This window comes from Fukomys damarensis, unplaced genomic scaffold (genome assembly GCF_012274545.1).
Source record: "Fukomys damarensis isolate Sample0158 unplaced genomic scaffold, DMR_v1.0_HiC HiC_scaffold_19, whole genome shotgun sequence".
Taxonomy (NCBI): domain Eukaryota; kingdom Metazoa; phylum Chordata; class Mammalia; order Rodentia; family Bathyergidae; genus Fukomys; species Fukomys damarensis.
The window spans coordinates 41,355,862-41,373,346 of record NW_022900931.1 but is presented as its reverse complement, the minus strand read 5'-3'; the positions used below and the strand labels follow the sequence as shown (position 1 = coordinate 41,373,346).

At 53.8% G+C, this 17,485-nt stretch overlaps 1 protein-coding gene across 1 annotated transcript in view; it reads left to right on the top strand.

Moving 5' to 3' along the window:
- The window catches only part of Rcsd1 (RCSD domain containing 1), a gene marked incomplete at its 5' end in the record, with an annotated part of 32,633 nt that extends 20,292 nt beyond the window's left edge, over window positions 1–12,341 (top strand). Inside the window, 4 exons of the mRNA XM_033765963.1 lie at window positions 1,823–1,894; window positions 4,863–5,066; window positions 6,169–6,819; window positions 11,825–12,341. Coding sequence (XP_033621854.1) covers window positions 1,823–1,894; window positions 4,863–5,066; window positions 6,169–6,819; window positions 11,825–11,857 — 960 coding nt within the window. The remainder of the gene's footprint in view (window positions 1–1,822; window positions 1,895–4,862; window positions 5,067–6,168; window positions 6,820–11,824) is intronic.
- Between the last annotated feature and the right edge of the window lie 5,144 nt (window positions 12,342–17,485).

Sequence of the window (17,485 nt, the reverse complement as noted above, 5' to 3'; positions counted from 1 at the left end):
GCCCTGTGAATTTCTCCTGCCTTTGGAATAAAACGGCCAGTTGGGAGAGAGTTCACAGTATTACAAAAAAACAGCTTTTCCAGCAAAAATTGTTGCTGCGGTTTCTGATACAGTGCCTTCAACAACACCCATCCCCTTGAAATTCTTCCATAAAGCGCAGAAGCTGAGGACCGCCCAGAGGGGCTGGAAGCTCTCGGTACTCACCATAGACAGAGAGCTCCTTAAAAGGCTGCTGCAGGAATAGGTGTTACAGGAGGCGGGGGCTTCTGAGCGCCAGGAGGTCCTCGGCATCAAGCATCCCTCAAGCTTGATCTCTGGCAGAGTCTGAGGCCGGGAGTATCCGTGTAGTCCCTGTGTAAGGTAGACGCGGAAGGGTCTGGGTGTCCTGCGTCTTGGCCAGTGGTTGTCTCAGCTCTCTCTCTGGACACCGGGCTTTAATCAGGTCACAAGATCAGGGAGTCACTCTCCCTCGTGCCATCACTGAGATACCATCGCCCTCATGGACAGTCAGACTGTCCCCAAGCGGTCAGCGTGATTCTTTTGCTCAAGCAAATTAGTACCATGGAGTGAGGGCAGATTACCCATGTTGGTCCCAAACTGTAAGAGGAACCCCTTCTGTGCCTGGGCTTCTGTCCCACGTGGGAATCGCTGCCTTTTTCCTCATCCTTGTCATCAAATCCTTGTATCACTGACTTTGTTCCCACATAGCTGTGGATGTCTGACATAAAACAAGGAGTCACTCTTCTGCCCACGCCTAGAGGGCAGAGGCTAATGAGTCTTCATCTTCGCGTAACCAGCAGAACGCCAGGGATGTGGTAGATGTGTGATACTCATGTCTGCTTAATTAAAATGAATGCTCCGTGTTTTATTTATTTATTTGTTTTGTTTTGTTTTGGATTTTTGAGACAGGGTCTCACTGTGTAGTTGACACTGACCTGGAACTCACTATGTAGCCCAGGCTGGTCTCGAACTCGCAGTGATCCTCCCTGCCTCAGCCTCCCTAGTGCTGGGATTACAGGCGTGCCCCACCATGTCCGGCTTTTTATGGGGGGGGGGTACCGGGGAATCGAACTCAGGTCCTTGCGCTTACAAGGCAGGTGGCAGAACCGCTGAGCTAAATCCCTGGCCCTGCTCCATGTTTTAGAAAATGACAATTGACCAAAACATGCCATGGTTGGAATTTTCCAAAATACCATTAGTTGAGTGGAGGAGTTTCCATACTAGTTCTGTTGGATTTCATTTCATTCCTGGTCTGTAGTTTCTTGATTTTATTTTTTAAATTTTTAGACAGGGCCTCACTGTAAAGTTCAGGCTGGGCTTGAACTCACTGTGGAGCCCAGGCTGGCCTCAAACTCTTGGCGATCTTCCTGCCTCAGCCTCCAAGTGCTGGGATTACAGTCACGCACCACCATGCCAGGCTCTTGCTTTCTGTGTAATAAACAGAAAGGGGTGATTGCTTTGCCTTTGCTTTGGGAATTCCCTCCAATGGCTGGTTCACCTTGTCGAAGGTTACGAGGTGAAGACTTGTCTCCCACAGGTGTAGTTTCCTTTGCAGTAACAGCAAAGTCATTCTCCCTGGGCTGGGTCTCTCCTGCGTCCCGAGTGCCTGCCTCAGCTTCTCAGCTCGTACACTCGAGTGGTCATGCTAGTCATGAGGTGAGGGAAGGGCACAAGGGGAGACGGCTTCACCCAGGCCTGGGAGGTAAGTGGGCCAGGAAACGGAGGGGGCACCGACGTCTCCTCCCCATGTGGCCTCTGGGCCATCCGAGCCCGCTTCCCTACGCCTCACTCATTTGGTTATTCTGATCCGTTTGCTCTGTAGAAAGCGTCGCCTCATGGCAGCCACCCTCCTAAAGTCAAGGTGAAGAGCTCACCCCTGATTGAGAAGCTGCAGGTAAGGAGAAGTCACAGCGCCCGCGGCTCCCTCTGACCCAGCCCCACTTGTCACACTCAGTGTGCAGGGCTCGGGAAGGGGCCTTCGGAACTCCCGGTCGTGACACCGAAGGCCACCTCAGAGTGGCCCCTGCTTGTCAGCTCGTGAGCAGACTGTCCAGCGGCGAGGCTCTCAGGGTTCTCCCAGGAAAGCTCTAACCTTAGGGTTGTGTCAGGCATGAGCACGAGTAACGCCTCCTCGGGGGTGCGTGACCGCATGCCTCGAATGTCGCATAGGAAAAGCACATTGTGATTAAAGGAAACAGTCCAGGAGTAGCCAGCCTCGAGGAGGATCGAACAGAACCTCGATCGCTTCAGCATTACACACGCAGGGCCAAACTCCAGCGGCTACGCACGGCGACACCACAGCCCAATTCCTGGTGTGCAGAGCATTCCTCCTGGTCTCTCCGCCTGTCGCCCTGTGTGCCCAGGGCCCTCGTGAACTGTGCCCACGCTGGGCTGGCTCTCTGGGAGTGGTGGCCACACAGGTGGCCTTGCCCCTGAACGCGCAATCTTGCGGAGATGAGATGTTCATACCTGACACAATGAAAGACGTAGAGGAGAGTAGTGGCAGCGATCTCCCTGCGTTTCCTCAACCCACTCTTGCCCAGCCAGTCGGGCTCCTCAGCCTTGGCACGCGCAGAGCTGGGGCACTGAGTTCCGGGAGGCTGCCTGGCAAGGTGTTTAGCGGCATCCCCGGTCCCACCCCTCCGTGGCACCCGCCAACAAGTTGTGACCGTGAAGAAAATGTCTGCAGACTTCGCCAAATGTCCCCTGGGGACAAAATCTTCCCCACCACCTCCCCTGGTGCGAAACAGTGCCCCGGAAAGTCCACATGAGAAGGGAGTAGAGTGAGCGGGAGAAAAGCGCATCCGGCGCCAGTCCGATTTGGGGTGGGGCTGGAAGGGGTGAGGAAGGCGCTCCAGACCTTGGAACCTGAGCCGAAGCACAGAGAAGGGGCGGGCACCGTGCTGGAGCCGGGGCGGGGTCCTGATCGCTCCCAGCTTCTTCCGGCTCGCAGGAGGAGGGGCAGCGAGGCTCAGGGCACAGTCGGTCCCGCGCAGCTTGTGCTCTTCAGCGTCACCGGGGGATGTCAAGACAGAGCGACAGGCTCCACAGGTCCTGGCTACGGGGAGCTCCCCGGTTCCCGGGCTGGCTTGGGGTTGAGGTCCCCTGAAATGTGCTTCCTCCTGAAAGCCCTGAGGCCCTGCAGCTGCAGGGCGGCGTCACTGCCACTCTAGAGGGAAGGGGCTCCCACGTGGGCGCCGGCGAACTCTCGCAAGGGGCCAGACCTCCAGCATCCCGCAGAGGGGTGTCGCCCAGGCCCCCAACTCTGTCTCCCTGCGGCCCACTCGTCCAAGTGGCAGGGACGAGTTCCCAGACCCGGCGCTCATCCCCATTCGCAGCCACTGAGGAGACCTCTCGGAAACGCAGCAGGTTCAGAAGGTTTGCCTGTCTGGCTGTCAGTGTCAGCAGTGGCATGGCTGATGAGCTGAATCTCACAGAAGTAGGGTCCTTACTTCGTGGGCAACACATGAGCAAAAGAACCAAGAAAGGCAACCTCAGCTGAGATTTTCTTCTAAATGTTCTGTTGAACGAGTTATGATTCTGTCCAAGCTTGAAGGTCAGTTTTTCTGCTCACTAGCAGGGTCCATTTTATTTGCAAGCAGCTGTCTAGGGGGAAGTCTCTCTGCTGGCCTTTTAGCAGGGGAGGGGCCCTCCTGTAATGCACAGGTGAAGCCCCCCAGCCCTGCAGACCTCTGAACCAAGTCCCGAAGCCCTGGGGTCCGGCCCTCCCCGGAAGCCACCACCTGGCTTGGGCTCACAGTGCTGCTGCTTAACTTTTATATTTTGTGAATTTAACTCTTTCCCTGACTCAGCTGAGAATACCTTCCTGAACTCTGCAGTCTGCACACCCAACCTCCTCACACAGGAGCCCTCCCGGGGTGAAGGGAGCAGGAAGGGAGAAGTGTTGGGTAGTGGGCCAGCCGGGGTCAGGGCCCAGTAAATCGAGAGCAGCCCAAAAAGACCTTGGAAGTCAGGCTCGGAACCCGAGGCTCGGAGAGGCTGTTGGACTTGCTAAAGGTCTCACGGCAGCTGGTAAACGAAAAGGTCCACTGTCCAGAGTCAGGTTTGATGGTCTACAGAAGCCAAGGACTTCAGCGGCCACCATCTGCTGTCCAAGCTATTCCCTTCCCTGTGAGGCCTCACTGCTGTCTGCCTAGCAGCACCTCGGGTCTGGGGACCCCAGCCTTGCAGGGATTTGTATGGGGGGACAGGAGGAGGCGGAGGGGAGGGGAGGGGAGGGGGGAGAATTCCTTCTTGCCTCCAGGGATGGCTTCAGGACCTCCCCCCAGACTCACGTCCCCTGCAGCCTTGGTGACGTGTTACCCTGGTGGCCGGGGCTGTGCCGGGCGTGGCCCACACCGTGTCTGTCTGTCCATCACTCCTAGAGTGTAATGTCCGTCTTCCAAGAGGCATCTGCTGCCTGCAGGCTGAAGGGGACAGACCTGGTGCGGATCTTGGGCGGATTCCTTAGTCACCACCCTAATGAGTGCAAGCAGAACAAACTTAATTGCGGAGCCCAGGACTGAACCCAAGGCCTTGCACTGAGCTATGTCGCCAGCCCTTTCTAAATTTTTCATTTTGAGACAGTCTTCTTAAATGAAGTTGCCCAAGCGAGGCATCTTGGTTGGATGCACAGAGTATTCTGAAAGGCAGCCCGTGCTAAGCCAAGCGTCGGGGTCGGGGGGTGGGATGGAGTGGGCAGTGCTTACGGGAGCAGGGCGTGAGGTGGCTGATGATGGGGTGGGAGGTGACACGGAAAGCTTCCCCTTCACTGGTCTCAAGCAGTCCTGGTGACCCCCAAGCCAGGTGGAAGCTTAGTCCTTCTCCCCAGCCGTTTGAAACTCCTCTCCTTTCCGTGACAGGCCAATCTGACCTTTGACCCCGCAGTCCTGCTGCCCGGGGCCTCGCCCAAGAGTCCCGGCCTCAAGGCCACGGTGTCACCGTTTCACAGCCCTCCACCCACCCCCAGCAGTCCCGGTGTTCGGTCGAGGCCCAGCGAGGCGGAGGAGGTACCCGTCAGCTTCGACCAGCCCCCGGAAGGGAGTCACCTGCCCTGCTACAACAAGGTACACCTGCCTGTGTACGGTGGCGTGCTGCGGAAGTGTGCGGGGACAGCCCCCCACCCCGATCTGTCTGTGCCCAGTGGCAGGCTGATGGGAGGGAGGGAACCAAGCGCAGCTGCACAGAAGGCTAAGGTCAGAAGCTGAGAACAGAACCAAAGGCCTTCTCCAGACTCCCGGAGAAGCCTGGAACATCCCGGTCTAGCCTGATATGAATGGTCCAAAGTGACTCAGCGTGGCTCCGACCGTTCCTACGTAGGTAGAGGCCACCAAACTGTTCCCTTTGCAGAAGGCATCCGGCAGGGCTTGTGTGTAGGAGCTGCCCCGATCCTGTGTGTGTCCTCTCTTTATTTCCCCGGCCCCAGCAGGGGAGGTAGGGGGCAGGCCTACAGTCCAGTGCTGTCTAAGCAGGTGGCTAGCGATGTGGGACAGAACCAGGCAAAAGCCATACGGAAGGGTCTCTTGCCAGGGAATCTGAACTACATATGGCTTTGGAATTAAGGGTGGGGCAGTGAGATCTTCCAGGACGGCCCAGGAAGTCCACCCAGCAGGAAGTCACAGGGGTCCAAACAAGTAGGGCGAAGAACAGACTGGGGGCCAGCAGGTGGCGGGCAGGCTTGGGCCTGCTGGCTGGGGACAAGGCAGAAGCCCTCCATCTCGGGGTGATGGAGCCCCCAGAAGGCAGACGGAGCCAGTGGAGAGCTGTGGCAGGAGGATCCCAAGTTCCAAACCAGCCTGGGCGATTTAGCTACTCAGCAGAACTTTTAAAATTAAAAAAAAAAAACGCCTGGGTGTGTAACTTAGGGAACTCAGTCCCTCTTGTGGGGGTGGGTGCTAAGCTAGACACCAACCAGTTAATGTTTTACAAAGCTGTAGGATCATCTTTTTCTTGAGGGGAAGCATTTGTATCTTCAGGAGCCAGATGCCTGCGTGTGACTGCACAACCGCACAGGCCCTAGTTTATACCCAAAGGCAAACAAGGATTCACCCTCCTAGGAAGGGAGGCACTGGCTCGCTCCCGTGGGAGGCTGAGACTGCCCTGAGGGACACACAGTCCTTCTCTCACCTGTCCAGGCCTGGGCTGACTGTCCCTCGTCCCTTCTTCCAGGTGCGGACCAGGGGCTCCATCAAAAGGCGCCCTCCCTCCAGGAGGTTCCGAAGGTCTCAGTCGGACTGCGGGGACCTCGGAGATTTCAGGGCCACCGAGTCATCTCAGGAGAACGGCACCAGGGAGGAGAACGGGGATGAAGTGTTTGCACCCAAGAGCCAGGCCCCGGGGTCCCCGCCATCCCGTGGGGGTGCAGGGGAGAGCAGGGTGCTGGTCGGCAAGCCCCCTCTGCGGAGGACAGTGAGCAGCACGGAGAAGCAGGAGGACAGAGCCGGGTGGAGCTCAGAAGGGGCCAGCGGGGGCCCAGCACGGGTGGGGAGCCCTGAGGAGGCCGAGGGTGCGAGTGCGCCCCCCTCAGAAGCAAAGGCCTCCGGAGAGGAAGCAGAGCTGGGGAAGTCTGCAGAGGCAAAGCAGGGAGACAAACAGGACGGCCCCGGCCTGAAGAGCCAAGATGCAAAGCCGGAGGAGGCGATCCAAGGGGAGGAGACTGCCCAGGCCCCTGCCAGAGAGAAGGAAGGCGGCAGTGGCCCCACGCAGGAGGAAGGCAAGGAAAAGCCAGAGCAAGGGGCAGCTCCAGGCTGCAGCCCCAGGACGCACCAGGCCACACCGGAGCCCAGCAGTGACACCCAGAGGGGCCCAGGGCTCCCCACGGTAGGTGGCTGGGCTTGCTCACATGGGGACCGCTGTGCCAGGCCACCTGGAGCCCTTGCCGAGCGCTCTGCTCCTCTCTGTCCAGGGTGAATCAGTTCAGTGTGTGGAAACGAAGGTACCAGGCTCCTGCTGGTGCCGCCTGTGTGGGGACAGGCTGTGACCGGTGGCCAGGGACAGAAGTTCCTGCTGTGTCCAGCTTCTCACTGACGGGCTCCCTGGTGGGTTTTGGTGTCCGTGGAGGAAGCAAGACTGATACAGCCCGGTCACTGGTCCCTACAGCACCAGAGAGCGGCTGGGGTGAGAAGCTGGGGACGCTTCTGGTGAAGGTGGCATTGGAATTGGGCTTTAGGAAGGAACCTAACGTGACTTCTGGTCACTTACCTGTTGCACAGAAAGAGGGAGGGAACCCGTCTCTGTCCTCCTGCCTAGGCTCACCCAGCAATAAATAGTCTTTGCTGTGAGTGAAAACCAGCCCTGAGGCCTTGGAAGTCCCCCCAAGAGAAACACAGTCCTGGGCTGCGCGTGGGAGGCCCTAGGGTTGATCCCTGGTACTGCAAAAAGAAAAGGAAAAACTCAGGGTCCTGCCTCCTACCCCCAACCCTGATGGCCTCATCAGCCTGGTCACTCCCAACCAGTTTTCTTTCCCATTCTGTTAATTTGGTCATTTGTCCACTGTAAGCCCCCTGGGACAGCAGCCTCTTACCAACCCACCCAACTGGGTGGCTGGTGGATTAATTTGGATTATCTCTTTCTTTTATGTTTTTGCTGTTGTTTGTAGTACTGGAATTAATCCCAGGACCTCTGCACTGAGCTACACATCCCCAGCCCTTAAACTTTTTTTTTTTTTGAGACATGGTCTTGCTAAGTCAATAAATAGCCCAGGCTGGGGTCTAACTGTGATCCTCCTGCCTCAGCTTCCCAGACGGCAGGGACCACAGGTGTACACCAACGCACAGGGCTGGATGGTTTACTCTTTGCTGAAATTACCCAACGCTCTCACTGGAGTTGCCTTACTGAGTACCGTGAACTTGGAGGGCTTAAAACAACGGAAAATGTAGCTTCTCACAGGCCTGGAGGCTGACGGTGCTAACAGGTTGCTCGCTGTGGGCTCTGAGGGAGGACCCTGACCTCTTTGGGGGTTGCTGCCTGCCCCCCACGCCTGCCCTCCCCGCCAGCCCATCTTCCCATGGCCCTCTCTACGTTTTCTCTCTTCTCTAGTAAGCTGTGGTCATAGGATGTAGGGCCCCCAAACCCAGAAGTACCCTGCTACCAGGAAGCCAGGTCCTTGTGCCCCGAGAAACCGGCCCCTCCCTTCCTAGCCCTTGGTTCTTCGAACTCTTGGTGAATTTGGTGAAGACACCTAGGCCAAGCAGAAGTCTAGGCAGACTTTATTGTAAAGTAGATACAGAGGGAGCTAGGCCTTCAAGCGAGAAGATGGGCAGTGCCACGAAGGCATCAAAACATAGCACGAATTTGATACATTTCTGTGTACCCCAGAGTCACTCCTGGGGTCCAGGGAACTAGGATAATCGTACTGCATAGCAACATTTTACTTGGAAGTTACTTTGGAATTGCAAAATACCTTCCTGTCCCTTGTTTGTTTTTTTTATTTTGTTTTGTTTTTGAGACAGGGTACTGCAGTATAGTTCAGGCTGGCCTTGAACTCACTATGTAGCCCAGGCTGGCCTCAAACTCATGGTGATCCTCCTGCCTCAGCCTCCCAAGTGCTGGCATCACAGGTGTGAGCCACCACACCTGGTTTCCTGACCTTTTTAGATGGACAGTATTTCCTCGTAAGCTTTAATCATGGAAGAGAATTTTCTAGAACGATAAATTCTTGATTTAAGTCAGGTCCTGGCCCATTGCAGGAGGATCTTAAAGAATACTTCCTTTCCTGATAGCACCAGGCATGGGGCTGTGGCATCCAGGAATGCAGTGCAGGATGCCTTGTTCTGGGGTTAGATGACCAGGGGGCCAGGTATCAGAAATACCTGGCACAGTGTCACCCTAAGATGCCACTGTGCTGTGGGGCCACTTTGTGTCTGAGACCTAAGGGATGATTATAAACGTATTATGCACTGAAATCCTGTACCTACCTGGCAACACAGGCTGCCCCACCCATCCGGCTCATGCCTAACTGCTTGTCTAACACTCTCGTCTTTGGTCCTTTGTTACATCTACAAAAGCCCCATTCTGAACACAGTCACAGGCCCCTAGAGCAGGGATAGGACCTCCCACACCTGGCTGCAGCCTCCCTGTGGCCCCGCTTGGCTGATGTTTTTATTTTTCAAACGCACCGGGCTCGTTCCCCCTCCGAGGTCCCTCTGTGCCCTTCTCCCTGCCCAGAATGCCCCGATCCTCACACGGCCACTTCTGGCCCATCCCTGGGCTTTGGCTCCCCTCCCCGAGCCTGTCTCCACGTGGCTCAAAGGAACCTCCCCTGCACTCAGCCACTGGCCCTGGATTCACCTCTGTGCTGTCGCCGTGTTGATGCCACTTCGCCCAATCCTCTCATTCTAGAAAGGGAGAAACCAAGCCCTGGAGAGAGCCTCGGAGTTGTCCAGGGTCCCGAGTTCAGTCAGGGAGGAAACTCTTTCCAGGCTCCTCTGCCAGGCGCGCGGCCCTCAGTCTCCTTCCGCTCCTCCCAAAGCTGGGCAGAGTTAGGCAGGGAGGCCTTTTCAGGAAGTGGCAGCGGCCAGAATTCTCTCTGCCTGACCTCCTCCCCACCTTGTGCTCTGACTGATAGAAATAAGTAGATCACATAAGCTAACTACGGTCACACGCATGCAGCCAGCACTTAACAAGCAGCCACCTTCCCTTTCGCTATGGTCAAAGAGGAAAAAAGGCAGAAAGAAGTAAACTCAGAGCCAGTCGCAGAATTCATGGGATTCCCCTGCTAATGGTGCTCTGTGAACACAAAGGAGGAGGCCATTCACTCTCCAGAGAAAACAGGGGTGGTTGGAGATTTAGCGCAGCAGTGGAAAGCACAAGGTCCCTGGAGATCACAAGGTCCCGAGTTCAATCCCCGCCCCCCCCCGTACCAAAAACAAAACAGCAAGCGGGGGAACATTTCCTAATTTTGCCAAAGGCACCAGATGGAAGAGAGCACTCAAAAGGGTTAGCTGCTTCTGGGAATGTCAGTGTACACCTGTAATCCCAGCACTCTGCCAGGCTGAGGAAGGAGGATCACAAATTCAAGTCTAGCATAGACAATTTAGCAATTTAGGGAGACCCTGTCTCAAATTCTAAAACGAAAAAAAGGGAGAGGAAGTGTTCAGTGTTAAGATGCTGGGTTCGATCCCCAGTCTGGGGAATTTCAGACGAGCCCTGTTGACAAGGACAGGGAGCACTGGGTAGAAGGCACTGAGTCAGATGTAACTCTGCCACTTAAAATGAATCTGACACGCTCATTACGTGCCCATTCCTGAGGGGCAGGGGCTCTGCAGTTCGCAAACACCCACACGCAGATGACCCAGACATCAGCTCCGGGACTTTGATGTCCCAGCAGGAAGTGCCAGATTTCCTAACTGCCTGGTTCAAGGTCTTTTCCAAGTCATTCTCCTTGCTTTTGCAATATTGAGTTTGACATTCCGGTTGCCCTTTGCCCACCTCCAATGTCTGCTTTGCCTATTCCTTTCCTCCCTCCCGGGGGAGCTGGGTGCCAGGCACACAGACTCCATTGTTGGTGGCCCTTATCCCTTTTCCGTTCTCCTGTCCAGGGCACACTGCCCCTGCATCCACACCCGTGCTCCCCAGCCATTTGCTGTCTGTCTGAGGTCTCCCTCCTCCGCCCTCCTAGCCCCTCCATGATGCCAGTGCTAGCCTTTCTTTCTGTTCTGTGTGATCATAACTCACTCCCCCCAGAATTCTGTCTCTACCCTATCCTACCCATCATCACCGAATCCACCTTCCTAAAACTTGCTACCTCTGGCCAGCCCGGCCCATCATTGCATGCTTCTTATCCTAGCGTTAGGGAGGCTGAAGCAGAAGGATCACCACTGGAGTTTGAGGTCAGCCTGGGCTGCACAGGAAGTTCAGGACTGGCCTGGATGCTGTAGCAAGTCGTGTCTCAGAAACAAACACGTAAAAGAACCCACCTCAGCTGTCTCCTCTTCTACGCTAAACCTTTTGCTCTCTACCTGCCAGGGTCCCTGACCTTTCCTGTCCTCACAGCGGGGCCCAGGGCTCCACCCACCTTTCCACATGGGCAGTGTGCCTGCCCTGCCACCTGCTATGGCTGCAGCCCAGCATGGGCTCAGCCCTCTCCTCCTCCGCATCTCTGCCCTCTCCAGGCCTTTCCTGCCTGTCCCTAGGCAGGCGTCCCCTTGCACACCTGCTTGTGCTCACACCGGGGCCACATCCCCGAGTGTCTCTGAGTGTCTAAGCTCAGTAGTGACGGAGACAGGGCCTGTGCTTCAGCGCCCCTCCACTAGGGGGCAGACCTAACCGTGATACCTCTGAGGAGCTACGGAACAAACAGCCCATTCGCTGAGTGTGTCAGTCTTTATTTTTGGTAGGGCCATAGATCAAATCCGGGGCTGTGTGCATGGCAGGTAGGCGCTCTACCACTGAGCCACACAGCCGCCCAGCTCCATCTGTTCTTGCTCCACATTTATATTGCCAAAGAACCTTGAGCAGGAAGACAGAGTTGAGCGGAAATGAGAGTAGCTAAGAGAGCCAGGCGGTGGGACCCAAGTAAGCCAGGCATGGAGGGAGAAGTAACGGCCTAGTAGCTGAGGGCCAGAGCTCTGGTCCCTGGGTCTGAATCCTGACTCCAGCACTTCCTAGCTGTGTGACCGAAGGGAGTCACTTCCCGTCCCTGTGCCTCCAGGGTCTCGCCTGTGACACAGTTAGAAATGCCCAGTTCACACTGCTGTCGTGTGTGAACGAGCTGGCCTGCGTCAGACTTCCTGTCGGGCACACTCCAGCTATCCTTGCAGGATGTCGGCCGAGTACAGGACTTCTCCAGCCTTTCCTAATTCATTCTCTCCTCCCCTGTTCCCAGGACGAGCCCCCTGTCCAGGATACGAAGATGTGAAAAAGAGCTCGTGGTGCCCTAGCAACGAAGCTGCTGGAGGTGAAGGAGAGGAAGCTGTCTGTCGGCTTGAGTTTGTGTCACTAAATGGACTTTGTTTAAAACACAAACATTTAAAGCAGGGAGGAGTGGTGACTGCTTCGGAGACTGCAGCCCCTGGGCTTCTCACCGGCTCCTGGGAAGCTTATCAGATGTTGCCTGTGTAAAGTTACAGCCTTTTTACTATTCAGAAATGTTTACGGTTCTCAAATAGTGGTAAAAATTCATCTTAAGTGAACAGAAAAAAAGACAGTAGTCTTGCTGAAAAATACAAATAAAAGACCTCCAACTGTGTCAAGACCCTTGAGACAGCCTGTCAGCTTGCTCCAAATATGAACTGCACAATCGATTCTGAAAATATTGGTCTAGAAGAAATAACTGCGTTTAAAAAGAAAAAATAGCCGGGTGTGGTGGCTCACACCTATAATCCCAACACTAGGGAGGCAGAGGCAGGAGGATCACCACAAATTCAAGGAGAGCCTGGGCTACATAGTGAGTTCAGGGCCAGCCTGCACAACAAAGCAAGACCCTGTCTGAAAACAAATAAATAAATTAGCTCGTGGTGGTGGCACATGCCTATAATCTCAGAACTCTGGGAGGCTGAGCCAAGAGGATTGCAAGCTCAAGCTCGACCCAGGAAATTTAGGAAATCAGTGAGACTCTGTCTCAAATTAAACAATAAAGAAAGGCTGGGGATGTAGCTCAGTGCAAAGGCCCTGGGTTCAATTCCCAGTACCCGGGGTGTGTCAGTTCCAAGAGGAGCTTTTCTGCTCCCTTAGTTTTCTAGCTCCCAGCCTTCCGCCACCCTTGAGGACACGGTGGGACTCCTTGGAGAGGCAGGGTGCCAAGAGGGTCCTGCCCCCCTCTTGGCAGAGTGCGGCACCCACAGGACAAGCGCTTTGCCCCTGCAGGGATGAATTCCGCACTCACAGAGCCTCTCACCGGATTTTCACTTCCAGGGAGTGCCTGAGCAGGTGGTGTGCAGGCTGCCTTAGAAAACATCCTCCCTCGCTGCTGCGAAGCTTTTCTGAACCTAAGGCAGGTTTTCATCTAGCTCAGGAGGAATGAGCTGGGCCTCTTCTCTCCTAGGAAGCTTTGGCCTAACCCTGTGTCTGGACAGGCAAAGGAGAAGCGGCTGACCCCTGCCCTCCTCACACACCGCACTGAAAGGTGCCGGTCCAGGGAAGAGTCTCATCTTCTGGTCTTTATTCTGCTTTCAGCATTTCCGGGTCTCCGCTTGCTATGACCGGGCCTGCCTCACAGGGCTGTCTCGGGCACAGAGAGGCCTTGCCTTTGTCACCAGTGGTACCTCAGTTTCCTCATCTGATTGACAGTTTTTCTAATTTCAGGATAGTGTTAATATTTAGGGTATCTATATTTTTTCAAAGCTATTTTTCAATAGTTTGTAACTCGTAACCTGTTTGCAATAGATACCGTCACAACTATCATAAACTTTGGATTTTAACAGAATTTGGGAGACACGTGCATCGTCTTTATTTATTTTTTTTTTTGAGACGCGTATACTGTCTGTCTGTCCGTCTGTCAACAGAGAAGTCTGTCTAGATGACAGACGGTTTTACTTATGTGCCGTTGGGCTGTGTGGAGATTTGGGCAAGTGCTTTGTAAGTGGGAGGTGATTGTGACCATGTGATGAAAGGCAGGGGACACAGCGTGTGGAACATAAATGTGAAAACAGCATTCCTTTCTCAGCTGCGTGTGTGGTGGCAGATGCCTGTAATCGCCACAGCCTGGAAGGCTGAGGCAGGCAGATCACAAATTTAAGCCTAGCTTGGGTAGTTTAGTGGAGAAGGGTACACACACACATACAAAAACAGCAGCCCATCTATTTCTTTTTGGGGGGTACCAAGGGTCAAACTCAGGTCCTTGTGCTTGTGAGGCAGGTGGTGGAACCACTGAGCTGAATCCCAGGCCCCTATCTATTTCTTAATTAGTACAAAATGGACCAGGCTAGGAAGACTCTTTCAGGGGCTGGGATTTAGCTCAGTGGTACCGTGCCTACCCAGCAGGCTTGAGGTCCCAAGTTCTATCCCTGGTACCGAGGGGGTGAAAAAAAAGGCTTGAAAGAAATGCTGATGGTTCCACAGTGACAGGCTGAAGTCCTAACCCACTATCTTTGCAGTCAAGCTTCGTTCTTCCTTCTAGAGGAAGTAAGAGAAAAAAGCACAGAGACCTGGAGGGGACACGCCAGTATCTCACGGGGACATGATACTGCTCTAACCAAACAAGGTAACCAGAGGACCACAAGGAGTCCCCAAGGGACCATGGCTCTCAGAAGTCACCGAGGCCCAGGTTGCAGGCAGACTTTGGCAGGAGGCTGTTGACTAGATGTCTAGTAACAGCTATGTCCCTGGACAAGGTCCTAGGAGGCTCTAAACCTGCCCTTCCCATAGAATTAAGCTGTAGGTTCACTGATTTCCATCGTGGAAAAAAAAAAAATCAGGACTCATCAGTAAGAGGCAAGAAAGGATTTCCTAGACAGGCATTTAAAAAGTACAAACTCAAGGGCCAGGGATTTAGCTCAGTGATTCCACGGTCTCTCTTGCAAGTGCAAGGTCCCGTGTTCGATCCCCAGTACCACAAAAAAGTACACACTCAAAAGAATAAGAGAGAAAGAGGGAGAGGCACCTTGTATGGAGCTGGAGATATCTGGGGTGCCCAGGGTGTCTTCAGGGTGGGTGGGTGACCGGGAACGTATGTCAGCTCCCCCTCTGGCTGTGTCACAAGCCACTCACACTGGCTTGAAGTTGAGATCCCTGGCTCCTGAGGGTGGAGTCCGTGGGAGGAAGGTGAAAAGCACAGGTCCAGAGCCCAGTTTACAGGCTTTCTGTGTCTTTCAGAACTTTAGGAATTTTTTAAAAGTGAGTTTCCTAAAAGAGGCAAAAGGCTGAAGTAATGTTGCGTCCCCAACCTGCAGTTTTGCAAAAAGAGTTCCAAAATTCTGATTTTCCTTGTCTCTTTTTCCCCCGTCTTTATTTCTTCCATTCTGCCTCATATGTCAAGGAAATAAATGAGTGGCGCTGCTCTGCTTAGGCATTTTTGATCCCAAGAACGAGGAAGGGCGCGGCCGCTGACCCCAGGGACCCGGTGAGGAGTGGCTGAGGAGAGCACAGCCCTTCCTGCGGTTCACCTCCGCACCAAGTCCACCGGGAGACGTGAACACAGCTGCACCAGCCGAGCCAGGGAGCTCTCAACATTAACCTCTACTTGCTCCACATTGGCCCCAGCACAGGCAGGCTCCCTCCAGGGAAGAGCTTCTCCCTTCCCAGCCACCGTGGAAGAGTCCTCAGGGCTTCCCGCAGGCCCAAGAGAAGCGAGTGCCCATCCCTGACCCCACCACTGCACACAGGAGAGGCAGGGACCGCTCCTGCGCCCTCTTCCAGAGCTGGGGCCGGGGGAGTCGGTCCTGTTCAGCCCCCGAGGTGATTCCACAACCTACGTCCAGGGTGCTGTTCACAGGTGGCCAACATGATAAAAATGAAGCAGTCGGAGAGGGACAGGGCTCACAGAGAAGTCAGCACAAAAATAAAGACATCAAAACTGGCTGGAGGCGCAACTAAAGAAGGCCAGGCCTCAAGATAAAGACACAACCCGGGGTGGTGGTACAGTACCTACACTGTATGGACAATGCCTACAATCCCAGCACTTGGGAGGCTGAGGCAGGGGGATGGCTACAAGTTCAAGGCCACCTTGGTCTGCAATAGTGAGTTCAAGACCAGCCTGAATTACACAGCGAGACATTGTCTCAAAAAAATAAAAAAAGATAAAAGATGTAATGGCCAGGAACTACTTGCTTCTCTAAAGAATAAACAGTAACCAGTGCCTGTCTGGCAACCATGGTCCTGAGTTTGATCCCCGGTACAAAAATAAATAGATAGATAAATAGTAGCTTAAAATTACACTGTAATTTGTACCACCTGGTCCAGGAAGTCCAGATAGGCACCAATCGCCCAGGGAGGTGACCAGGGCACCTGGATCCATCCCTTCCCCAGAATGCCTCTGTTCTTTCCACGCCCCCATGGGATGTGACTCGTTTCCCTATTGGATCAGTATCACCTAAGCGGCTGCACTTGCAACCCTATAGGTCGATTGCAGTTGGGCCCATTGTGACTTTGCTGTCTAAATTGCCCCTGACAAAGGACTGCCACCCCACTGGGGACCCCTGCTGGAAATCCAGGAGCTATTTTTCTCTGCTTGTTTCCAATAAAACTCTCCTAACTTCTTCCTTGGGTTCGAAACTTCATTCCTCAACGTTGTGGGACCGCAGACGTAGCGCATTTTTCATCTCACAGGTCAGGAGTTGTTTTTCTCCTGTATCACCATGAGCTAAAGAAGCCACGCTAGGGAGGCAAAAACAATAGTTGTCCCTAGTAGGGCAATTACCTGAAACACCAAAATAGTCTAAGACCAAAATACTCTTCTATGGTTTGCTTCAAAATTATATTTTGCTTAGTTCTCGTTGACTTCCTGCACACCAGGTAAAAATGCTTCATGGGAGGTAGAAGCAGGTGGCAGAGATGTAAACAGTGCTGAGAAAAATCCAAATGTCATCAGATAAAATGATTCGTAAGCCACCCAAGAACATCAGTCCTATTGTTGTACATAGTTACATACTGCTCTGTCTAAAACTAAGCTGGAGCTCTATGAGGGTCAGCATCTGTATTATTCTTTACTGTTCTCAGTGCAACCTACATGAGAGGTGCTTAGTAAATATCTGTTAAATAGCAAATGATTAAACTGGATTGGGGGGATTGTTTCTCACATCACAGGCCACCCAACATCCTCTTAATCTGATGCCTGAAATGTCAACATTAGCTGCTGATTCCTTTGACATCAGTCCTACTTCCTGGTCAAAATGCAAACACTCCTGAGAGAGATCGCATTTTAAGTCTCCTATGTCATTCACATCTTGTTCTGAGTGGGTTTGGTTTGATTTGGTTTGGTTTCTGCCGCATGGGGAATTGAACCCAGGATACTTTTCCACTGAACTACATCCTCAGCACTTTTTTTTTTTTTTAATTCGGAGACAGGATGTCACTAAATTGATTAGGCTGATGTTGAATTTCCCTGCTTTAGCCTCCCTAGTATTTGGGATTACAGGTGTGTGTCACCTGCCTGGTGTGAGCTGACTTTTGAGATCTGTCCCAGAGGGGGTTAAAAATGAAGGGCGAAGTGCACAGCGGTCTTGGGGCAGGAAACCATTTTTCTGTCAGTCTTGCTTGGGGTGATCTAGGCTCACGGGGAGACCAGTGCTCTGGCCAGCCTGGCTGTGGGTGCTGAGAAAGGAGCACTATTTGTTTTGCCCTCAAATCCTGAGAGAGCTGTGGGAACTCCAGAGTGGAAACTGTGGTTCTCTGAGACTCTGCAAGGAGGAGGAGGCGAGGATAAATGTATTGTGCGCCTCATGGTGAAAGGGGGTCAGGAGAATAAAACCACCACAAGAGCAGAAAGATTTCTTACTCTTCCTCCTAATCCTGGACAGCTGGTCTTCTCCACTTTGGTCCTGGCCCAGCCAGCATAGGAGAGGAAGAGGCAGAGACAGGCTGGCATCCCCCGCTGGACATTCAGGAAGTA